General features: G+C 43.2%; 1 protein-coding gene and 1 long non-coding RNA gene across 2 annotated transcripts in view; one reads left to right on the top strand and one right to left on the bottom strand.

Annotated features, from left to right (window-relative positions):
* Nucleotides 1-25,870, bottom strand: part of LOC134949292 (cytochrome P450 2G1-like) — an 83,588-nt gene that overhangs the window by 32,748 nt on the left and 24,970 nt on the right. The window contains exons 3-5 of the mRNA XM_063937790.1: nucleotides 23,554-23,706; nucleotides 10,255-10,415; nucleotides 3,961-4,137 (exon numbers count right to left, since the gene is read on the bottom strand). Coding sequence (XP_063793860.1) covers nucleotides 3,961-4,137; nucleotides 10,255-10,415; nucleotides 23,554-23,706 — 491 coding nt within the window. The remainder of the gene's footprint in view (nucleotides 1-3,960; nucleotides 4,138-10,254; nucleotides 10,416-23,553; nucleotides 23,707-25,870) is intronic.
* LOC134949293 (uncharacterized) lies at nucleotides 9,283-10,462 on the top strand. The gene is made up of 2 exons (XR_010183133.1): nucleotides 9,283-9,370; nucleotides 10,265-10,462. It is a non-coding gene; the product is annotated as an uncharacterized LOC134949293 (long non-coding RNA).

The following is a 25,870-nucleotide window of genomic DNA, read 5'->3' as shown; positions in this document are numbered from 1 at the left end:
ATCTTTTTTTAAAAGAAACACTTCGGGGGGTGGAACCCTGAGAGCCGGAAGCTGTGCAGCGAATGGCCCTACTGGCTCTCTATCTGACTGCACCGGCCCACCAGACTGTTGGCCCTTCTGGTATATGCCAGAAACACCAGATGGGCAGTCCAGTCCAGCCCTATTCCCTGCTCTCAGTCCCCATTCACTATCTCCACCTGATCCTTAGATTATAAACTCCTAGGAGCAGGGTTTTCCTCCATCCTGTTCTCATCGGTCCCTTTTCTTGCACATCACTTGCAGCCTACACCTACTCAGCTGCAATAGACCACCAGTATTCACTCACTCATAGCCATTCATCTTTTGCAGCTGCTTTAAAAATGCTAGTTATGCTGCAGCTATTGTATGTAGGCTCTAACCTACACAGAGCAGAGCATTGCACCAGGGCCCTCTGCAAATAAGGGGCACACAGCTGTCAGCATTATAATGAGTCTGACTGATGCTGTTTGTAGTATATGGGGGTCACTGATGTTGTCTACAGTATACGGTCCTTAATGCTGTTGGCAGTCTACAGGAGCTACAGATTCATGGAATTTTTATGCAGTCACAGATGTTGTTTGTAGTGTATGGGGGTCATGGATGCTCTCTGCAGTGTACAACGGTCACTTATTCTGTCTGCAGTATATGGAGGTCACTAATGCTTGTTGCAGTGTACAGAGGTCACTGATGCTCCTTGCAGTTTTCGGCATGACTAAAGCTCTCTGCAGTGTATGGAGGTCACTGATACTCTTTGCAGTGTACTGGGGTACACTTAGGAGTATAAAGAGGCCCTGTTTGCAGTGCACGGGGGACACAGATGCTGTCTGCAGTCAGTGTATGGGGACACAGATGCTGTCTGCAGTGTATGGGGGTTACAGACGTACTCTGTAGTGTATGAGGGTTATGCTCTCTGCAATCTATGGGGGTCACAGATGCTGTCTGCAGTGTGCGGGGTCACCAATGCTGTCTGCAGTGTACAGGGGTCACAATTGCTGTCTGCAGTGTATGGGGGCATGGATGCTTTCTGTAGTGTATGGGTTCAATGATGCTCTCTGCAGTGTATGGGGTTTATGAATGCTCTCTGCAGTTTACAGACATTAATGATGCTGTCTGTAGTATACCGGTGTCACTGATACTGGCTGTAGTATACCATAGTCACTGTTACTGTCTGTAGTACTGTATCTGGGGGTTCACCGATGCTGTCTAGTTTCTAAAGGCAAGGTTTAATCAGTTTTTGGGGTGCATGCCTTAGGAGTGCAAAGAGGCCCTGTTTTAGGGCTGGGCACCCAAACCATACTGTCGCACCTGGGCCCACCAGTCACAAGTTCCGCCACTGAACCTATGCCAAATACTCCCTTGTACACCAAATACTCCCTGCTGTTTTGTGTACTGAGAAGTGTGGTGTTGTTACTTGTCTACTATTATGTTCTGGTTACTGTACTGTTCTGTCTTATTTTTTGCCATATGTACAGCACTGCGGACCACTTGTGTCTCCTTACATATAAAATTAAATAATTCACAACACTTAATTTTAAGCATTTTTTTTGATTGAGGTTTTTTTTTTTGCATGCACTCACCATGTGTGTTATTTATAGGTAAATGTATTATAGCGGCACGCATCGTGGTGCTATAACACTTCCTGCTTAGCCTCATTACCGAGACGAATCAGGAAGTGACATCGACAAGATGTATTAACGTCTTGTCGGGCAAAAGCGGAGGAGCAAAAGCTCCGCCCACCAGCGATGGCCCCCTGAGCACACAGCGCATGCTTACCATTCACACATTGCCCACACTTATCAGCCTGTTATTTTTAGATAGCAGCGCCGATATGGACAGGAGCACTTAGCGCCCCTGTCACTGTGCTTGTACCGCAGCCAACATACATGGGAGAGAAGCGGTCAGGGCCGGTTCTTGCACTTTCGGCGCCCCGGGCAAAATTTAGGGGCGTGGCTTAACATGGGGGCGTGGTCAGTCACGCCCCCCATTTGTAGTGCCGCTGGGAAAAAAAAAAAGTATACTTACTGTACCCCGCTCCTGTTTCCAGACCCTGCAGACCGGCGCCGCTCTTCTCCTTGGATCTATGGGAGAGACGTCAGTCATGACGTCTCTCCCATAGCACAGCATAAGCGCTAGAGGTCAATTATGACCCCTAGCATCTATGCCACAATGCTGTGCGGTGCGCGATGACATCATCGCGCACCGCACACCAAAGGTCCTCTCCATGAAGGGAAACTAGACGCTTAGCGTCTGATTCCCTTCAGAGCGGGGGAGGACCAGCGCCACGAAGGGAAACCAGACGCATAGCGTCTGGTTCCCTTCTCACAGCGGGAGGGGGGGCACAGCGGGGGGACACTGCTGGGGCGCACACTGACAGTGGAGGATCTTGCCAAGGTGCGGCGCCCTCCAGATGGCGCCGGCGCCCTCCGGAAGGCGGCGCCCCGGGCAAAAGTCCTGCTTGCCCGTGGCAAGATCCGCCACTGGAAGCGGTATAGTGCACATAACGTGCGCTGATCCCGCTCTCACCCATATCACAGGGTAATACATTTATCCCTTACTACTGAGTATGTTACAATATACAGGGTGATTCAAAAGTCGCAGTACACCGCAGTACAGTCGCAGTTTTAAAATGGGAAACTGACTTAGATTCAAGAATGCGCCAATGTTCGGTACATACTCTAAAAGATAGCCCACCTCACCCATACCTTACTGAAGTATTCAGTTTTCCCACTTCCTGCACAGTTTTTGAAACAAAAGGGTGTACTGTGACTTTTGAATATCCCTGTATGTTACATACTGTATGTATAGTCAATTTTTAAATATCATTGATAAAAAGATTAAAAAATTGAAACAGTTTCCATAAATTAGAATTCTTGTAATTTGAAGTGTTTGATTTAACAGTTCCAGAGTGTGATATAATTATATTTCCTTTTGTTCACTTTTGGGGATTTGTGTAATACACCAGTGTGTCAGCTGCAGATGTTAATAGGGATGTAATCAAATGGTTGACAATGACAATGTCAGCATTCACAAAGCTAACCATTATAATGTTGACATTGTCAGAATGTCAACATTAGAGATAGGCTGAGGAAAGGATGGTTAGGGTTAAGTTATGGGGGAGCGGTTAGGTTTGGGTGCTAGATGGAGGTTTAAGGATTAGTGTTAGGCTACAGGAGGTGGCTGGGGTTAGACTGAAGTGGGGAGAGATTAGGGTCAGGCAATAGAGAGAGGGTTAAGGAATTAGGGATATTGGGAAAATACCCAAACACTGGACGAATGGAGGGCTAACTTAGAGAATATGTCAACATTCTAAGGTCTTTATAAAACAGATTAATTTACAGTTCAATTTTCTTCATGAAATAACCCCATAAAATCTATACTGAAGTCGTGCTGCAAGACACATTCACTTTTGTAGGAGTAATATTGATTAAAATGCTTTTTGCTGTATTAATGCTACAATATATTCTAAATACTCTATATATGAACCTTTACAAGGTTATCATTGCTTGTATATGTGCTCGAAACAACAAGTGTTTTCCTTAAATACTTTACAAAAAAGAATGCGAAGCCAGAGGACAGAAAATTACATAAATAGGAAATCCTCAGCAATCGCCTCATACTTTGACAAGACAGACTCCTAGAATAGTTTGGAAATGTGTCTTTTTGTATACTCCCTTTTATGTCATTGAAACTTGTAATTTGTAGGATTAGCTAATTTTATACTTCACTGTGATTGGAGGGCATGTAATGAGACCCCTTTTTACTTGGTATAATTAAAGGCTCTCTCTGACACAGGAGGGACAGAGCAGTGTTATACTGACAACTGTGTAGTGTGACTTCTTGCTCTCCGGCCGGCTGTATCCAGTATTTTGAATCTCCAAGACAGAAGGGCTACTAAGGTGTTGGTAATTGAGGTGTAAGCCTTATTACCCCAACACTTTTTACCTTTTCTATTTGAATGAGGAAAACATCAACATAATCCCTTGGGTTATCAGGATCCAAAGTCTTCTGATTAATTTGTACTCTGGTTTCCACAAACTGGCTGAGCTTCTTCAGTAGATTATATATGTTGTGGTGACGCCCAGGAACAACTCTCATCAGGCCAGGAAACATATCAAACATCTGTAGATGGAATGGAATGGCATCACATACAAATACAGGTAGACAGAGGAAATAACTGTATCTGTCTAGTAAGAATATTGAACAATCTTACCCAGTTTGCACTCACAAATGTAATACTCTTTTTAAAAAAAAAACAACAACTGTGGAATAAATTATCCTAGATAAAATGTACCAAAATGTACTAAAAATTCTGCTTAGTAACAATGGGCCTGATTTACATTTGTAGTCAAACCCAATAGTCTACATAGAAATTCATTATTTGTGGGTCTCTGCATGCCCTGCGCGATTGCTTGCAGCCCACCTGAGCTGCAGTATGATTGACATGCTTCAGCATTTGGGGGGTGGAACTGGGGTGGCGAATTGAGACTGTTCTACAAAATCAGGTCGTGATACCCCTATTTTGTAGGGGTGCTGATAATAAGGCCTGCATTGTTGGATGCAGGCTTCATGGACTCAACAGGGAGGTAAGAGCTTAAGCAGACTGGCCATGGGCTCAAACCATGACGCCAATGCCCTTAATGGACACATTAGTGATCCAATGCGTATCTTTGCCAGGGCTGTGCAGCAGACATACACAGCACAAATCTAATTGGGGATGCAGGGAATTAATACTTTAGTGCACCTAAAAATGTCTTAAACTACCCAAAGAATATGTTGATGTATTAAGTATTGATTATAATGACTTTCTTACAATGATACTATAACAAACTGGTTAAAATGGTGAAATGTGTTGAAGTCCTAGCACCTTGACACAAGTTGCCCACCATGCATTGTCACAATGGGAAGCCTCTTCACTGCAGTGGTATTGAACTACTATTCCCTATCCCCTATTCCCTATCAGATATAAATGCACACAGAACCCCATATACATCACCATACCAGCAGTGGCTTAGTGTACTCTCTCCTGCAGAGAGCAGAGAGTCACATTCAGGCTGGCTTCTAATTTGTATGCAAAGTCTATGCAGTGTATTCTGCACTGCCTTAACCTACACGGCACCAGCACTTCAAGTTTCCTCCAGCTGCGTGTTCTGACTCTGTACACAGCAGCACTGGAAGTGGATTTGTGCAACAACCAATAGAAGGTACAGCTGCTTCACACACACACCTGATCTCTCAATGGCCGCGAGACCCATACCTACTGGAAACTTCTCACTACACCAGGCGGGAACTGTATAATCACCTTAAAGGGGTCTCGCCTAGCAAGAAAAAGCAGTTCAGGAAAGAAAGAAGTAAACCTCTTTTTGGGCCTGCTGCGCTGGTTAACACAGTGATAGTGAGATCAGATATCACTGTGGAAGGCCATACTAATTTACTGTAATTATTGATACAGAGCTGTCTAAATTGTGAAGCAGTAATTAGAGATTTTTCTAAGGATACTCTCCTGCTTGATACAGTATATGCAGAATATAAGCACTTCCGCACTTTCCCTAGTGTTGATTTACTAGAAGATTTTTGGAATAGTGGCCTGATTGCACACTAGGATTTTTCACTGCACTGCGATCAGGTCAGAGCTGCACATGCCTATGCACCGCAATGTGCAGGTGAATCGCACGGGTACAAAGTGGATCATTGCTTTGCGATGGATTGTACGAAGAATCCATTCTCACAGCCGATCGCAAGGAGATTGACAGGAAGACGGCGTTTGTGGGTGTTAACTGACCATTTTCTGGGAGGGTTTAGAGAAACGCAGGCGTGTCCAAGCATTGGCAGGGCGGGTGTCTGACATCAATTCCAGACCCGGACAGGCTGAAGTGATTGCAGCAGCAATGTAAGTTCTGGGCAACTCAGAAACTGCACACATTTTTTTGTACAGCTCTGCTGCACATGCGATCGCACACTTGCAAAGCGAAAATACACTCCCCTATGGGCGGAGACTATCTGTTTGCAGCAGTGCAAAAAAACCCTAGCGAGCGATCAGGTCTAAATTTAGGCCAATTGTGCATATGAAAGCAGTTTTTCAATTAACCATCTCGGACTCCCCTTTGAGATTTATTCAGGATGATTCAATGGTGCCTGGAAGTTTTAAGATAAAAGTATCAAACTAATTCAATGTTACATTGCTACAAATATTGTTCACCCAGACTGATACATAACTTGCTACTAATAAGAGGGCATCACTGTTATAATAAAAAGGACTAATACTCTTTTCATTAGATATAGGATAAGTCTGTTTGTATGAATTTTATTATGTAATTATTTAAAGTTATATTTTAACTGGATTCATTTAATAAGAGTGCCCCCCAAAAAGAGGTTTACTTCTTTCTTTCCCATACTGCTTTTTCTTGCTAGGGGAGACCCCTTCTGTTTATTCAGTAATGATTAAACCAAGGGGAGCTCCACCCACACAAACAGTATACCGTGGAAATATCCCTTATTATTATACATATCATATGTTGGCACATACTAATGTGTAAATAATAATTTGAGAAATTATTATTGTCTGGTGCCAGATCAATATATATATCTTTAGTTTTTGGATACATACCAGATAATCAAAGTTGTATATAATTAACCAGCGCATTGAGTGTATATTTTTTTACCGATAATATTATGAGTGTACAGTATGGATGCCACATACTGTATCTCAGGAACGTAAAAAAATCCTATTGGGCTGCACCATAAATAGCTCTTTACGCAAGAAGGAGTGAATTAGTAGCCTCAGTTTGTGTTGTGATTTAATTGCAACATTTTCTGCTATCAGTGCAACAAACCACTACAGAGGAAGAGTCATTTATAGCATTCCTGTTTGTCAACAACATTGTCCTAAAACACTCATTTCTGTGGTATAGTGACAACTAGTTGCCAATTAATGTGTGCATGTATACCATATATCGCAGGGAGGGTTAAGAAGCCACGTGTGCAGTGCAGTGCTGTACTATTCAGCAAAGTTTTGGGCAATAAGGAGTTAATTTAAGCTGTTCTATTTAGTGCTGTTGTTAACTTGTTGCATATTACACTTTCAGTGGACATAAGTGCTACAGAGTTAAAGATCTACAATTGTTTGTTAGCAACATTGTCCTAACAAATCACTTTGTTCTCTGTGGTATAGTTAAGTTCAGATGTTATCAATACCCTAGATAGCTGCTTTATTGTCTGCAGTAGCGGAACTTGCTACGGGCATGCAGGATTTTTGCCCAGAGTGACGCCTTCTGGAGGGCGCCGCAGCCGTCCGGAGGGTGCCGCTGCCGTGGCAAGATCCGCTACTGGTGCCCCCCAGTGCTCATTAGATGCGGTGCTTTGCAGTGCGCGATAAAGTCAACTAGGGGGCACAACTCTACCGGGGGGCACAACTCTACAGGGGCATAACCACGCCCCTTCTCCATGAAGCCACACCCCTATTTTTCACCCGGGCACCACAAAGTCTAGATCCGGCCCTGATTGTCTGATTGTGTGCCAACCTATCCTCCAATGTTGGAGTTTGTTTCTCTTTGATTCTTCTTTTTTCTTGGACTCTCATTGGTGATTCAGTTACCCTTATCAGCTGCAACAGTTCCTCAACTGGCGGGTGTATCACTATCTAATTCCAAAAGCAAATCCATTCTATCTAATTCTATCAGTTCTTGAACTCTCATCGACGATTCAGAAGATACATCTACGGATACGTAGAATGACCTACTACCATACCGCAGTGCATATGATCTTGGAACTCTATAGTGCAAGGCCAGATGGGTGACCCCCAGGGAAGACCGGTGTAGTAGTTCTGGGTTGGTTAATAACCACTTCCGTGGTGCAGAAAAATACATATTGCATATTGCAGAAAAAGTGATATACATATCAATTTAGGGGATTCTGTACTGGAAAAGGACTTAGGTGTCCTCATAGATAGCAAGCTAAGCAGTAGTACCCAAAGTAGGACTGCAGCAAAGAAGGCTAATAAGATATTAGCATGCATAAAACGGGGTATTGATGCTAGGGACGAGAGTATTATACTCCCGTTATATAAATCAGTAGTGAGGCCACACCTTGAATACTGTGTACAGTTCTGGGCACCGTACTACAAAAAGGATATCCAGGAGCTTGAAAAGGTACAGAGGAGGGCGACCAAACTAATTAAGGGCATGGAGACGATGGAATACAAGGAAAGGCTTGAAAGACTAGGCATGTTTACATTGGAAAAGCGGAGACTAAGAGGGGATATGATCAACATCTACAAATATATAAGGGGACAATACACAGAGCTTGCGCGGGACCTGTTTTTGGTTAGATCAACACAGAGGACTCGTGGACACTCACTCAGGTTAGAGTAGAGGAGTTTCCGCACAATACGGCGTAAAGGCTTTTTCACGGTAAGGACAATACGTGTTTGGAATTCCCTGCCCGAGGGAGTTGTAATGGCGGAATCTGTCAACACCTTTAAGTATGGGTTAGATAAATTCCCAATGGATAAGGATATCCAGGGGTATGGTGCATAGTCATGCATTATAGTTACTATAAATAGGGATAAAATGCAATGGCTGACAGCAGCATCAGTCAGAAATTTTAGTCAAATCATCATGCATAGGACACCACAAATAGGTTGAACTCGATGGACAATTGTCTTTTTTCAACCTCAGATACTATGTTACTATGTAATTTGGTGCTTGGGCTTTACTCACAAGTACTCTTGGTATGATGACTTGATACTTTTCAGTGTTTAGGTGGTGAGGCCCATTCAATTACAAGTGCTTAGTAAGTATATAATTGTACAGTATTATTACTATGGTGCATGATTCCTAGTTCAATTCAGTACTCTTATACTTTGACTCTTCCAGTCACATATTACCCAATTACGGAGTGATAAGTGGCAATTATTTAGAGGGACTCACAAATTTTTGTATACAGCGATATGAGGTTGCAAACAAAAATCCCAGAGTACAGTGGTGCTGTAAAGTTGGGGTTAATTGAATTGACCTCTTCATGTAGTTTTGATTCACTCTTCCGGTGGTAGTAAGTTAAATATTTTTTTTGTGTTAAGTATTGAATATGTTTATTTCTTTAATATATAGTACTGGACGCTCTCTACTTTATTTTATATTATTATATTTGGTTTAAATTGTTATTACTGATTTAGACCAAGCACTATAATATATATTTTTTTCTGTTAGTTTTTGAAAATTGGCACATCCCATTTGCTGGCAGCTGGTCTTATATATTTTTCTGAATAAATATTCCTGAACACCTGAGTGCCTTGTACACTCTTTAACACAGATCTAACCGTGGGATTGAAGAGGCAAGTCTACCACAGTGGTCAGAGGTGAGGTATCTACCTTGGCTTGGCAATGTCATGGTGTTCTACACTGCTAGGGTGTGGTATAACAGATAGACAGTGTCTAGTTAGACAGTCAATTGACAGAATCAGCATGTTAGACAGTCAAAAGGTCGACAGGGTCAAAAGGTAGACAGGGTCAAAAAGAAGACATGAAAATAGTAGACAGTACAAAAGGTTGACTGGGTCAAACGGTACATAGTGTCAAAAGGTCAACATGAATATGGTAAAAAAAAGATAAACAACATTTTTTTATTTTTTATTTTTATTTTTGTGGTTTGTGTGGATAGTTTTATCTTCTGGGACCCGCAAATGTAGAAAGGCATTACCTCGCAGGGCACACTTTGGGTTCAGTAGCTCGCTGCACTCACCACAAGCTTTATAACCAACTCTATGCTGACATGGATAGAGAAGGTATGAAAAAAATCGAAAAAACATGAAAAATTGAAAAAAAAAACTGTGCCTACCTTTTACATGTTGACCATTTTCATGTCGACCTTTTGACCCTGTTGACATTTTAACTGTCTACCTTTTTCATGTAGACCTTTTGACCATGTTGACCTTTTGACCCTGTCGACCTAATGTCTGTCTAACATATGATATCTATCTATTGACTATCTAACTAGACACTGTCTATCTATCATCCGGATACCCCCTGCTGACGGTCACATTCCAATGACACCTTTGCTTGTTGTGAGTCAGTGCTGTTCATGCATGCTCAATGGAAATCTGTGCTCAGTATCCAAGCTGTGGGCCAGGAAAGTCATATAAGCATCACCAGGCTCCTTCCCAAATTTTGCTATAAGGTCTGGCAATGCCTGTTCTGCCATTGGTTTAGTCCGTATCTTATGTTAAAATAATGTAATTCTTACCTGTCCCCAGGCTGAGCTGATAAGAACTAATGCGTCATGTATACAAGACAAAACAGTATCTACGTCATCGTCCTCAAATTTATGATGATTTCCGAACATGATGGAGAAAATTATATTGCAAACAGCTCTGCTGAGACAGTTACGAGGGTCAAAGACTGATTCTAGAAAATATGAAGAAAAATAAATAAATAAAGTTTTAATCATTAAACCAGAGTGCCTTATTTCCAGTTACTGTGAGGATAAAGAACCATTAATTCTGCAATTTAGTTTAACCATAGAATGATTAGTCGAGTTAAAATACTCCTAAATGTAGAAATGAAAGTTATTAAACTTAAGAAAGCTGCTTATTACGCAAACCCTGAATAATGATAATGGTTAAAAAAAGTGACAACCTACTGATATTGCATTTATAAATATACAGTATATATATATATATATATATATATATATATATATACACAGGTTGAGTCTCCCTTATCCAAAATGCTTGGGACCAGAGGTATTTTGGATATCGGATTTTTCCGTATTTTGGAATAATTGCATACCATAATGAGATATCATGGTGATGGGACCTAAGTCTAAGCACAGAATGCATTTATGTTACATATACACCTTATACACATAGCCGGAAGGTAATTTTAGCCAATATTTTTTTATAACTTTGTGCATTACACAAAGTGTGTCTACATTCACACAATTCATTTATGGTTCATATACACCTTATATACAAAGCCTGAAGGTCATTAAATACAATATTTTTAATAACTTTGTGTATTAAACAAAGTTTGTGTACATTGAGCCATCAGAAAACAAAGGTTTCACTATCTCACACTCACTCAAAAAAGTCCGTATTTCGGTATATTCCGTATTTTGGAATATTTGGATATGGGATACTCAACCTGTATATATATATATATATATATATATATATATATATATATATTGGAAAAGCGAATAAGAACAAAGCGAACATAGGTGGTAGATATTCTAAGTGACTATAAGAAGATTTTCTTAAAAAATAAAACGGGGTTTATTGCACAGAACGTTTTAAGACAATTGCACATAAAAAGACAGCAAACAGACAAAAAAACCATAACACAATTTGTTAAAAAACCATTCCAAAGGGAACATAAAAGACAAGATTAAAATGGTGGTAAAAATTCATGCACTAAATATGAGAAATATTAGAGACAACTGTGTGTCTAAAAATGATGTAAAAATATGAATGTATACAAAAATTTGATATAAAGAAAAAACAGCTTAACTGGGGATTTCAGTAGTAGCAGGAATCACCCCAAAAATGTTTTGGCGCTGTTAGTTCATCCTATATGTATATATATATATATATATATATATATATATAGACACTGTGGTTCCTAGGGAAGATATAGAACAGTCCCAAATGCTGAAAGAACCAGGCGGCACTCTGGGGACTGGTGCAAAATGTGGTAAAGTTTTGCACCAGTCCCCAGAGTGCCGCCTGGTTCTTTCAGCATTTGCTATATCCTCCCTAGGAACCACAGTGTCTATACTTAATCCTTGGATGGCACCAGGGCAGCTGATCTTTGTTTGTTGGAGTGCCGGCCATTGTTGTATATATATTATATAAGAATAAAAATATTCCATTTAGGCACTCACAATTTAAAGCAGGCTGTTTTATTACAGTTTTTTTAAAGTGCAAAAAAGCGACATGTCCTTTTTTTCCACTTTAAAAAACTGTATTAAAACCGCCTGCTTTATATTGGTGAGTGCATGATTTTTTATTCATATATATTTTTGTATTTTGGACTGTTAGTCTTTATTGGAGCACCCCACTATTCAATATATTATTGGAGAGTGTAGACACCCACAACTATATATATATATATATATATATATATATATACATACACGTATATATATATATATATATATATATATATATATATATAATAGATGGATGTTTTGTATTGTCTAATGCATTGACTTTTCTATCAGTCCCTGAGTACCGCAGTTTTTTCAGTTTTGTATATATATATATATATATATATATATACACATACATACATATACACAACAAAGTTACCCTTATCTTGCACTTCAATCAGTCGCACCTCGCAGTAGAACCCCTGTTAGTGGGAACAAAGAGATGTGTAGACAAATGGAAACCGGAGGGTGCTATATTCAGATATGATTGTCCATAATGAAGTCCATAACCAACTAAAAAACAGTAAAAATCCTGATAGCAGTTCGCAAATGTTCTTTCTAGGACTTGATTGAATCCCCAACTAGGGTTATACGTGGAAGTTTTAGATCGTCACTTGGTAGCACTCTGTTGGATATTTTGTTCTCCTGAAAAATACCCTTACAACAAGAACATAGACACCCAGAAAATGGCGCAAAGCCCACAATTAATAAAACACCTGATGTTTATTGTAACATCCACTAAAATTCTAAAATTGTACAGTAAAACAATTATTATATCAACGATAAGGTGTTCTATAGAAAACCAATATTACACCGGACAGATGTATCACTTGTGCACCAACCACCTCAAATGGACACAGATAGCCAGCTCAACTTGCTGTTTGGACACAGATGGCAGCAATGTCCAGATATTGCCATACTTACTGGTTATACAAAAAGTAGAGTAACAAATATGTAGCAATCGTCCACTGTCTTCACCCTTTATTTTATACTGTGTGAGGAATATGCTCTGCCCTCCAGTCTGACATATTCGAAAGTCATGCTTCACTGACATTTCGTATAGAAATAGCGCAATGCGACTTAATGAATATGTTACAGTGCTGAGTGGCAGTTGAATTCTACTCGTGAACTGACTGAGAAATACCTGTATAGTGTGGGAAGAACACTGCCCATGTTATGTGCCGCAGACACCTGGGGGTTACACAGGTATAAGGGATATACACAGGATGACAGGGTGCTCCTTCCATTTTAAGCACAAGCAGTATGCCTAAATACACATGACATTATATGGAGCCATATGGAGCCATCCAGTAATAACCTCACATAGGGGGTCATTTCAACCCGATCGCTGCTGCAGTTTTTCGCAGTACAGCGATCGGGTTGGAACTGCGCATGAGGCGGTCGCTAGGCGGAAGGGGGCTGAACGGCTGGGTTAAGCTGCCGTTTAGGGGGAGCGGTCCGGTCAATGCAGGTGTGGCTGGACCATTATGGGGCGGCCACAGCGGCTGTGTGACGTGTCCTGCAGACGCTGCAGCCAACAAGAGCAACGAGTAACTCCCAGCCAGCCGCAGGAGCTGTGCTGGCCAGGAGTTACTCCTCAAATACAAAGGCATCGCCTCTGTGCTATGCTTTTGTATTTGTGCGGGGGGACCGGCACAGACATGCGGGGCAGACTAGCCCTGTGCTGGGTGTGTCCCCCCCCATGTCTGAGTTAACAATCGTAGCTGTGCTAAATTTACCACAGCTACGATCAACTCGGAATGACCCCCATAGTCAGTGAATATGTGTGTCACAGTGAGGTCCAAGAATTGCAGTCTGCGGGTATGTACATTCTCTGACTCTCACAAGTCACTCATGCTGAGAGTAAGGGACAGTCTGCAATCTACTAGCCAAGTCTAATCACAGGGTATACAAGTGTAAGCAACCATGTTGGTAAAGTAGAAATAGTTTGCAGACTGTTCCTTGGTCTCTCCCAAAATGAGATACTGCAGACATGTTTTAATGCCCCTAGGCATTGCAAATGCCTTAGGCAAATTCTTAACTTGCCTATAGCTAAGGCCAGCTCTGATTCCAGATCAACCCCATTGACATTATTCTGCCAGTCCCCTACTAGTGCCAGTTTCTTTGATGATTAATTTACTGTCCCTGTGTATCAGTTAAGTACGGTTTCATCTTGATTAGTCCAATCATCATAATAGTTCACATCTTTCATCCTGCAATCCTGTTCTAGCTCATGAGTAGGAATTATACCAAGCCTCCCAGTTTACATATAACCACCTCAGAATCCATACTAGCCAAAACACCTAGTCCGGGTCCAAAGACAAACACAGTTGTGACATGCTTCAACACCAGATTCAGGTTTTCAAGGTGTTCTGCATCAGACAAGCCACAATAATATCATCCAGATGGTATTGGGTACCAGGCACCCGTTGTAAAACTTCGTCCATGGCTCGTTGCCTAAGGACAGAGGCAGAAGCAATGCCAAACACCTAATGATTGTACCTGTTAAGTCCTTTGAGTGTGTTAATGGTGAGGAACACCTTCAAATCACCCTCTACATTTGTAGGTGCTGTATAAATCAGCTAGGTAAATATTACTTAACCTTTATCCTCCTGCAAGATGTGCAAATATATCTTTAATTCTTGGTAATGGGTAGCGATCTGTCTGCAATACTGGATTTATAGTGACTTTAAATTTCCTTCAAAGCCATATAGTGCCATTTTTCTTTACTATTGGAATGACTGGAAATGCCCAAGGGCTCCATTTCACCTTAGATAAGATTTCTTCAACTTCCAGCCTGTCCAACTCCAGCTACACCTTCTGCCAGACAGCATAAGGTATTGATTCCAAATGAAGAAAAAATCCACACAGATCATATAGGTCATATATTCATATCAATCAGTTACTTCCCATTGTTTAGTCAAAAACAGTTCTTAGAAGAAATTGTTAGTATTAATCATTAGTTTGGGGGTGCTCCCTGGAATAAATTAATCATATTAGAACACAAAAAGAAAAAGTATTCCACATTGGGGCACTCATCTGTAAGTGGCTGTAATGATATTTCTAAATCTTGGTGCAGGACGACTCCCTCTAAAACGTAACCTTTATTATAATTAGTATAAAATACCAGTCTTGGGTAGCTAGCGAAGTATTAGTGTTATGCACACCAGTGCCTGCAGGAAAGTACTAGTGTCAGAACTGTTATGCACTCCAGTGTCTGCAGGAATGTACTGGTGTTTGAACTGTTATGCAAAACAAATGGACTCACAGACAAACTGGGGAATATGACATAACGTACACAGAAGGTGATAGGGTAACAAAATACACACACAGTGAACAGAGAAGCCCAGAGGCTAAGGAACTGGGTATCTCCCTTGTATTAGAACTGCTCAGATGTAAAAAGCAAGATGTTGTGTTTTAATACGTAGAGAACCCGAAATGCTGTTGCTAAGGGCAACAGCAAAACCCTAAAGGGTTACCAACGGGTGTGGCAGTAAACTCCTTGGTCAGAGATGGAATGATAGACACAAGGAGAGCCTCCACAATCCTGATTCTCACTTGCAGTGCACAGGTTTAAGCTTACTGCCACTAAACTGACCCCTGACACCTAGCACAGTGAGACAGGATTAGACAGGCAAGTGTTAGAATACAGCCGCAAACTTGCTAAGTTCACAGAGTAATAACAGAACCCCAGCAAGCTAAACGACTGACTCCAGTCTTACTGCTAGGTCTGGATTGGCAGAGTGTAATACCAAATCCCCAGGCCTATTTGCAGTAAGCAACAAACAAATACAAAGCTACACAGTACTGGCTAACTTTCATGAACTGACTAACCAACAGAGATTCAGCAGCATCTGCTTACCCTGAAAAGAGGCCTTATAAAGCAGGTGCTGTCCACGCCCCACTCAGACCTCACAGACTGTGAGCACAAAAACCAGCACCGGATCCCCTGCCGTGCACAGAGCCTATAACCACTGCACAGCAAAAGACCCGAACCGGAGTATCAGCTGCGCTCAGGTTACTCCACTAGCACTTGTCTCCCGGTTGCCATGACGACGTGGCAGCACAGGGCAGGAGACCCTAACAGTACCCCCCCTCTGACGAGGGGTCAAAGAACCCCTACCACCGGGTTTATCGGGGAACTGCGAGAAGAAAGAGCGTATCAGTCTGGGGGCATGAAGATCACAACTGCGCACCCACGACCGCTCCTCCGGGCCATACCCCTTCCAGTGCACCAAAAATGACAGCCGACCCCGAACCACCTTGGAGTCAAGAATCCTTTCAACAACAAACTCCCTCTGGCCACGTATCAGAAGAGGGGAAGGTCTTCCACTGGAAGAAGGATTACTAATCGCCCGTTTTAAAAGGGAACAATGAAATGTTTTATTGATACCCAAAGAACGGGGCAGATCTAACTGAAATGCCACCGGATTGATAACCCTGGTGATCTTATAAGGGCCGATGAACCGGGGCCCTAACTTATGAGATGGCTGTCTCAACTTCAAATTCTTGGTAGACAACCAGACGAAGTCTCCTAATTTGAAGCTGCAGGGTCTTTTCCGCTTATCAAAAACCCTTTTGGTCACTAATGACACAGACACAAGGGCTTTCTTCACTTTCCGCCAAATACCTCTAAGGACCGAAACCACAGAGGAACCACCAGGCGTGGAGTCCAGGGGGTCAAAAGAATTGGCCTTAGGATGATGCCCATACACACAAAGGAAGGGAGAGATCCCTGTAGCAGAGTGAGCCGCGTTGTTATAGGCAAACTCCGCCATGGACAGATGAGCAACCCAGTCAGTCTGACACTTGGAGACATAACACCTGAGGAACTGCTCCAAGGACTGGTTCACCCTTTCAGTCTGCCCATTAGACTGCGGATGGTAGCCTGACGACAAGCTGACAGAAATCTGGAGATCGGAACAAAATGCCCTCCAGAATTTGGCCACAAACTGGGATCCGCGGTCAGAGACCACATCAAGTGGCAACCCGTGGAGACGCACAACATGCAGCATAAATAATTCAGACAGGCGTCTGGCTGATGGCAGCCCAACCAGTGGAACGAAGTGCGCCATCTTCGAAAACCTGTCAACGACAACCCAGATGGCTGTCATCCCCGAGGATTTGGGCAAGTCCACCACAAAATCCATTGAAATGTGGGTCCATGGCTTAGATGGGATAGAGAGTGGATGTAATGGGCCAACAGGAACCCCTCTAGGAGTCTTATTTCGGGCACAGATGTCACATGCCCGAACCCACTGATCCACATCCTTAGCCACCGAGGGCCACCACACCGCCCTAGATAGCAACTCCCGAGTTCTGGCAATACCCGGGTGACCTGCCGACTTCTTGGCATGAAATTCCAGGAACACTCGCTGTCTTAACCTAGGAGGCACAAACAAAAGACCTACCGGAAGGTCTGGAGGAGCCTGCTCCTGTGCTCTAAGGACTAATGATAAGAGGTCCTGGGTAATGCCCACTTTAATACATGATGGGGAAACAATGGGCAACGGCTCCTCGGTGGTCTCCTGGATTGGAGCAAAACTCCGCGAGAGCGCATCAGCCTTGATGTTTTTTGACCCAGGGCGATATGTTATCAAAAAATTAAAGCGAGCAAAAAACAAAGCCCATCGTGCCTGCCTGGCATTGAGACGCTTCGCTGACTCTAAATATGCCAGATTCTTATGGTCAGTGAGAATTGAGACCACAAACTTAGCCCCCTCAAGCCAGTGTCTCCACTCCTCGAGTGCATCCTTAATAGCCAACAATTCCCGGTTACCCACGTCATAATTCATCTCGGCAGGCGAAAATTTACGGGAAAAGTAAGCACAGGGATGAAGGCGATTATCAGACACTCCCATCTGAGAAAGCACTGCCCCAATACCCATCTCAGAGGCATCCACCTCCACCACAAAAGGACGCTCTGGATCTGGGTGTCGCAGCACCTTGGCCGAAACAAATGCCCTTTTGAGACGGGCAAAAGCCGCTTTAGCCTCACAAGACCAGTGAGCAACATCCGCCCCTTTCTTAGTGAGTGCCACCAAGGGCGCCACTATAGACGAAAATCCAGCGATAAATCGTCTATAAAAATTCGCAAAGCCCAGGAAACGCTGAAGCGCCTTCAAACTAGTGGGCTGCACCCAATCCAGGACTGCCTGTACCTTGGAACCCTCCATTTGGAAACCTTTTGGGGAGATAATATATCCTAGAAATGCGATTTGCTGAACTTCAAATTCGCACTTCTCCAGCTTCGCCCCAAGCCGGTGGTCTCTGAGTTTCTGGAGGACTAAGCGTACATGCTTCCGATGTTCCTCCAGGGAATGGGAGAAGATTAGGATGTCATCTAAGTATACAACTAAGAATCTATACAAATATTCCCTGAGCACATCATTCATGAAATCATGGAAGACTGCCGGGGCATTACAGAGCCCAAAAGGCATCACCAAATATTCATAATGCCCTGAGTGGGTATTAAAGGCAGTCTTCCATTCATCCCCCTCTCTTATTCGGATTAGATTGTACGCACCGCGTAGGTCAATCTTAGAAAAAATGGTGGCAGTACGAAGCTGGTCAAACAAGACCGAAATGAGAGGCAGTGGGTATGAGTTTTTAATCGTGATACGGTTCAATTCCCTGAAGTCGATGCAGGGTCGCAACGAACCGTCCTTTTTACCCACGAAGAAGAACCCCGACCCAACTGGAGACTGTGAAGGTCTGATAAATCCCTTAGCCAAGTTCTCCTGAATGTACTCTGCCATAGCCTGAGTCTCAGGACGTGACAGGGAGTACAACCTGCTCTTGGGAAGCTTAGCATTTGGCAACAAATCAATGGCACAGTCATAGGGGCGATGGGGAGGTAGTACCTCTGCAACTTTTTTGGAGAACACGTCCGCAAAATCTGCATAACACCCTGGCAATCCTGGCAAACTTAGCTGCGAGAGCCTGACTGGAAGGCTCAAGCAACTCCTGAAACAATCAGTACCCCAACTAAGAATCTCCCCAGAGACCCAGTCAAATTGAGGATTGTGGGCCCTTAACCAGGGTAACCCCAACACCAATGGGGCAAAAGTACAGACAGTCACATAAAAGGACAATTTTTCAGAGTGTGTGGCTCCAATAAACAAAGAAATCTGGCTAGTGCAAGAGGTAATTTTACCTTGGGATAATGGTTCCCCGTTTAACCCACAAATCTCAATTTCCGATGCCAAGGGTACTAAGGGAACAGAGTGTTTTAGGGCGAATTGGCGGTCCATAAAAACCCCGTCGGCCCCACTGTCCACAAAGGCCTCAGTCTTGACAGTTTGACCGAGGATCTTCAAGGTCACCGGAATGATAAAAGTCTTCTTGGGAAATTCTGACTTCTGGCCTGACAGGATATTTCCCATCACCCTCAGGCCCTGAAGTTTTCCGGCTTTTCTGGGCATGATACTACCACATGACCTTTATTCCCACAGTACAAACACAACCCCTGCTGTCTCCTCCGCGTCTTCTCACGCGAGGAGAGGCGGGTAGCCCCAATCTGCATAGGCTCCTCAGAAAATTCCTCAGAGTCTGAGGTTCCCTTGGGAAGGAAGGAAATCTCAGTCTCCCTTTCAAGCCTACGCTCTCTCAGCCGTCTATCCACCCGGATGGATAACTGCATGAGCTGATCCAAGCTATCAGGCAAGGGATATTGTACCAGTTGGTCCTTTATCTGGTTAGAAAGACCTCTTCGGTACTGGTGTCTCAGGGCTGGGTCATTCCACTGGGTATCATGGGCCAACCTCCGAAACTCCGTACAGTAAACCTCAACTGGCCTTCGCCCTTGCTTAAGGATCGAAATCTGAGCCTCGGCTGAGGCCGTCTTGTCAGGGTCATCATACAACATGCCCAGTGCCGTAAAAAAAGCATCAACACTTTTAAGCGATGGACAGTCAGGCTGCAACCCATATGCCCAGACCTGTGGGTCTCCTTGTAGCAAGGAAATCACTATGCCCACCCGCTGAATCTCCGACCCAGAAGACTGAGGCCTAAGCCGGAAGTATAGCTTGCAGCTCTCCTTGAAACAAAAGAACTGCGAGCGATCTCCAGAAAAACGATCCGGGAGATTTACTTTCGGCTCCTTAACCCCTGCAGGTGCTGCTGCTGCGGGAGCTCCGCCAGCAGCCTGGGAGGTGTGCATTTTAATGGACAAATCATTAAATTGTCGAGTCAGGACCTGCACCTGATCGACCACCTGTTGCAACGTATTTTGAGGGGTATGCTCCATATTCCCACAAAATTTCAACAGGAGTATTAGGCTGCTGAATATGTTATGCACACCAGTGCCTGCAGGAAAGTACTAGTGTCAGAACTGTTATGCACTCCAGTGTCTGCAGGAATGTACTGGTGTTTGAACTGTTATGCAAAACAAATGGACTCACAGACAAACTGGGGAATATGACATAACGTACACAGAAGGTGATAGGGTAACAAAATACACACACAGTGAACAGAGAAGCCCAGAGGCTAAGGAACTGGGTATCTCCCTTGTATTAGAACTGCTCAGATGTAAAAAGCAAGATGTTGTGTTTTAATACGTAGAGAACCCGAAATGCTGTTGCTAAGGGCAACAGCAAAACCCTAAAGGGTTACCAACGGGTGTGGCAGTAAACTCCTTGGTCAGAGATGGAATGATAGACACAAGGAGAGCCTCCACAATCCTGATTCTCACTTGCAGTGCACAGGTTTAAGCTTACTGCCACTAAACTGACCCCTGACACCTAGCACAGTGAGACAGGATTAGACAGGCAAGTGTTAGAATACAGCCGCAAACTTGCTAAGTTCACAGAGTAATAACAGAACCCCAGCAAGCTAAACGACTGACTCCAGTCTTACTGCTAGGTCTGGATTGGCAGAGTGTAATACCAAATCCCCAGGCCTATTTGCAGTAAGCAACAACAAATACAAAGCTACACAGTACTGGCTAACTTTCATGAACTGACTAACCAACAGAGATTCAGCAGCATCTGCTTACCCTGAAAAGAGGCCTTATAAAGCAGGTGCTGTCCACGCCCCACTCAGACCTCACAGACTGTGAGCACAAAAACCAGCACCGGATCCCCTGCCGTGCACAGAGCCTGTAACCACTGCACAGCAAAAGACCCGAACCGGAGTATCAGCTGCGCTCAGGTTACTCCACTAGCACTTGTCTCCCGGTTGCCATGACGACGTGGCAGCACAGGGCAGGAGACCCTAACAATTAGAAGAAAATGTGTGAAAAGTGAATAGTGTAGAAGAAAAATCAAAAATAAAAATAGAACACACACCAGTCTCAAATATGATCAATCAGTTAGATAATTCTCTCCTATAATGATTATACAACTATATCGTTGTGCTTGTTATCAATATTGACCTATAGGATTATATACATAAATTGTGCGCTCCCCTCATTGGGATATGGGCTTATTGTTAGGGTATTTTGAATTGGGAGATCCACTTTAATATTGGTCACAGTGTACTACAATCACAGTCAGCAATTCGCGTACTGATGCCATGAGTAGGTAAAATTTTGATACACTTGTGATTGTTACTCATGTAGACAAATTAATGCAGTACCATGTCTTAATAAGTGATGATTCTATTCTTGTGATCCTAACTTGCTACACATTCCAGTCTGATTTGTATGAAAACTGAGGTACTGCAGCGATATAATCTGAACACTTCTCTGTGCAACAGCGGAATCACTTAAATTAAATTGATGTTCTTGTCTAACATGCATTAACACAGGTCAGTTGAGGGGTTAATCTTACTGGAGCATAACATTCCAAACTCTCCGGGAGTTGGTAGGTGTCCTAAGTCTCCCTGCTCCTATGTGTAATCAATCAGAAGCAGCTAAATCAGGCCGTAAAATTGTAGCTCAGTCGGAGAGTCTTGGTGACATACACTTGAGATAATAATCTTTTTCACTTAGTGCAGTATGTCTACGGCTGATTAAGTCAGGCTAGAATGGTCTGACTACAATACAAGGTATCACAAACGTGTTGTACAAATAGTGGACTCATTCACACTGATCCGCTACAAATGTATCAAAATCAGCCGTGTCAGTGTTAGCATAACCTGACTACTTTACATTGTATCCACCACATGTGCTGCCAGTTACGTTCTCATGCAGTTGCCATATAACATAGTGAGGGATCTATTCTGTATATGGATATTGAGCTAACCGTTTCTATGAATTAATCCCTAATGTGCTGGCTGGATAAAAGAGAGAGATCGAGTGTCAGTTTACAGCGTGTCTTGTTGTTCAATGCCGTTAATAGCAATAGTGCATTATATCAGACTCGTTCTCTCAACTGTGCCCAAATAAGCTTTACTATATCCCAGGTGAGAGGTAGACAACACTTAATTAATATCTAATAGTATCCTACGGTACATTTGATCCGGTGCCCCGGATATCAGATTATCTCAATAATCAACATATACATATTGCACAATAAGATATAATGTATAGAGACAGTGTGATCATTTAAAAACACGGCACCCAGAAGGTGGGTGGCGTGCTAACCAATGCGCATTTCGCATATAAGATTAACCCCTCAACTGACCTGTGTTAATGCATGTTAGACAAGAACATCAATTTAATCTAAGTGATTCCGCTGTTGCACAGAGAAGTGTTCAGATTATATCGCTGCAGAACCTCAGTTTTCATACAAATCAGACTGGAATGTGTAGCAAGTTAGGATCACAAGAATAGAATCATCACTTATTAAGACATGGTACTCCATTAATTTGTCTACATGAGTAATAATCACAAGTGTGTCAGAATTTTACCTACTCATGGCATCAGTACGCGAATTGCTGACTGTGATTGTAGTACACTGTGACCAATATTAAAGTGGATCTCCCAATTCAAAATACCCTAACAATAAGCCCATATCCCAATGAGGGGAGCGCACAATTTATGTATATAATCCTATAGGTCAATATTGATAACAAGCACAACGATATAGTTGTATAATCATTATAGGAGAGAATTATCTAACTGATTGATCATATTTGAGACTGGTGTGTGTTCTATTTTTATTTTTGATTTTTCTTCTACACTATTCACTTTTCACACATTTTCTTCTAATACTTCGCTAGCTACCCATGACTGGTATTTTATACTAATTATAATAAAGGTGACGTTTTAGAGGGAGTCGTCCTGCACCTAGATTTAGAAATATCATTACAGCCACTTACAGATGAGTGCCCCAATGTGGAATACTTTTTCTTTTTGTGTTCTAGCATAAGGTATTGAGCAAGCTTTCTGGAACCTGGGAGCAACTCTATTCATTAGCCTTAGCTTCTCTTCTATGTGTTTCAAAGTCAAAATGCCTGTTTGGAAAACAATTGTAGCTTGGTTAAGGACTGTCTTAAAGGGCAAAACTGGGGCATATGTGATGCTCAGGGTTTTGATGGCCAACCCATCTAGCTGATTTTTTCACAGCCATCCTCTACCCGCAATGCTGGGCCACTTTTCTTTATGATGTGTAAGTCAGGAGTCTCCTGTTGGCCGTTACACTGCAGAGTACAGGCAACACGCCACATGGAATGACTGTATATGTTTAAAGCAGCATCAAAGTTTTGTTTAATTTGACATTTAGTACTAACCTTTAGTCTCCTTTAGTTCTGCAACTAGGCGGGATGTCTCTTCTTGAATATGGTCTTCAGTGCTCCTTTTCCCAAAGCCAAGATCCCGCAAAACAGGCATAGAAAACCGACGGAGTGTCCTCCACCTCTTCATGTTTTTTGTAAAAGCCAAGCCTGCGAATAGCAAAGTACAGTAAGTCCTATTATATACGCTCTATTGTCTATACTAGAAGACCTCTAAATGGCAATGCTAAAACTGACTTATCTAGAAAGCTCCAACAAACTGTCAATACAAACCTTCACAGTGGAATCCTCATCCAAAACTTTTAACTATGAGCATGATTCAAAGATATATGCAGTGTAGATGCAATGGTATGATTTTTTGCCATTGTACATGGGTTGGAATTGCACTGTGTATGTGCTAAGATGGGCTTGTGACGTCGGTCGCAGAGGGGACTTATCTGTAAATTAAGTGACAAGAATGGACCATTTGTTGGCGGTAACAAGGTAGTAGTAATTAAAATGGAGGAGTGTCGTGACCGGGCATGTCACAGCTTGCGACTGTGATCTTGTATGCACAATGGATACAATGTCTTATTTCTGAAGAACTTGCTGCATATCCATAGGATTTCTTAGTAGGCTGATTCACAGGCATAACTAGTACTTCGTGGGCCCCATAGCAAAATTTCTAAGGGCCCCCCAACTCAGGTCTCCGCGAGTGGGTATGGCTAGTGCAACAAGAAGTGTGGTTAGTGTTGTCTATCATTTCAGCACCGGAGCAGCAAGCAACCCACTGCACTGTGCAGAAATGTTTATTTACACAGCATCCTTTATTCAAACTCCGGCTACCAGACAGTTACTGGAGGGTGTGTGTCACTCACTGTGCTTCCGCTCTGCCGCAGAGGGGTATCACTCGATTTAATTATCTCTCTTATGTCTTTCTTTCTTTCTTTCGTCAGGCACTAGCCCTGCAAACGCTTGGACACGCCTGCATTTTTCCAACCACTTCCAGAAAAATGTCAGTTGCCACCCACATACACCTTCTTCATGTCAATCTCCTTGCGATCAGCTGTGCAAATGGATTCTTCGTTGAATCCATCGCTCAGCAACGATCTGCTTAATACCAGCGCGACACGCATGCACATTGCGGTGCATACGCATGCTCAGTTCTGACCTGATTGCAGTGCAGCGAAAAAACCTAGCATGCACTCAGGTCTGAATGGGGCCCTTGGTTCCTATCCTACCTATCTAATCGCTCCTTCAGTGTTCACTTCTCTGAATCCACCTCCACTTTGCTACCTCTTTCAGTTGGAGTACCACAAGGCTCGGTCTTAAGTCCTCTGCTTTTCTCAATCTATACCTCATCTCTTGGTAAATTAATCAGCCTCTGTCGGGCCTTCCTGGCCTCGCACCACGCAACATATTTCCTCCAAATACGGTGATAATGTTGTGCAGTTACATCCTTCCTGGCTTTAATCAAGGTAGGGATGACTTCACCTGGAATGCCTTTTTCCTTCAGGATCCGGCGTTCAACCGCCATGCCGTCAAACGCAGCCGCTGTAAGTCTTGGAACAGACAGGGTCCTTGCTGAAGCAGGTCCCTTCTTAGAGGTAAAGGCCACGGATCCTCCGTGAGCATCTCTTGAAGTTCCGGGTACCAAGTCCTTCTTGGCCAATCCGGAGCCACGAGTATAGTTCTTACTCCTCTCCGTCTTATAATCCTCAGTACCTTTGGTATGAGAGGCAGAGGAGGGAACACATACACTGACTGGTACACCCACGGTGTTACCAGAGCGTCCACCGCTATTGCCAGAGGGTCCCTTGACCTGGCGCAATACCTGTCTAGTTTTTTGTTGAGGCGGGACGCCATCATGTCCACCTTTGGTTTTTCCCAACGGTTTACAATCACTTGGAAGACTTCTGGATGAAGTCCCCACTCTCCCGGGTGGAGATCGTGTCTGCTGAGAAAATCTGCTTCCCAGTTGTCCACTCCGGGAATGAACACTGCTGACAGTGCTCTCACATGATTTTCCGCCCAGCGAAGAATCCTTGCAGCTTCTGCCATTGCTCTCCTGCTTCTTGTGCCGCCCTGTCTGTTTACGTGGGCGACTGCCGTGATGTTGTCTGACTGGATCAACACCGGCTGACCCTGAAGCAGAGGCCTTGCTTGACTTAGGGCATTGTAAATAGCCCTTAGTTCCAGGATATTTATGTGAAATGACGTTTCCATGCTTGACCACAAGCCCTGGAAATTTCTTCCCTGTGTAACTGCTCCCCAGCTTCTCAGGCTGGCATCCGTGGTCACCAGGACCCAGTCCTGAATGCCGAATCTGCGGCCC

This window comes from Pseudophryne corroboree, chromosome 8 (genome assembly GCF_028390025.1).
Source record: "Pseudophryne corroboree isolate aPseCor3 chromosome 8, aPseCor3.hap2, whole genome shotgun sequence".
NCBI classification, from domain to species: domain Eukaryota; kingdom Metazoa; phylum Chordata; class Amphibia; order Anura; family Myobatrachidae; genus Pseudophryne; species Pseudophryne corroboree.
This window is presented reverse-complemented; position numbering and strand designations above follow the sequence as displayed.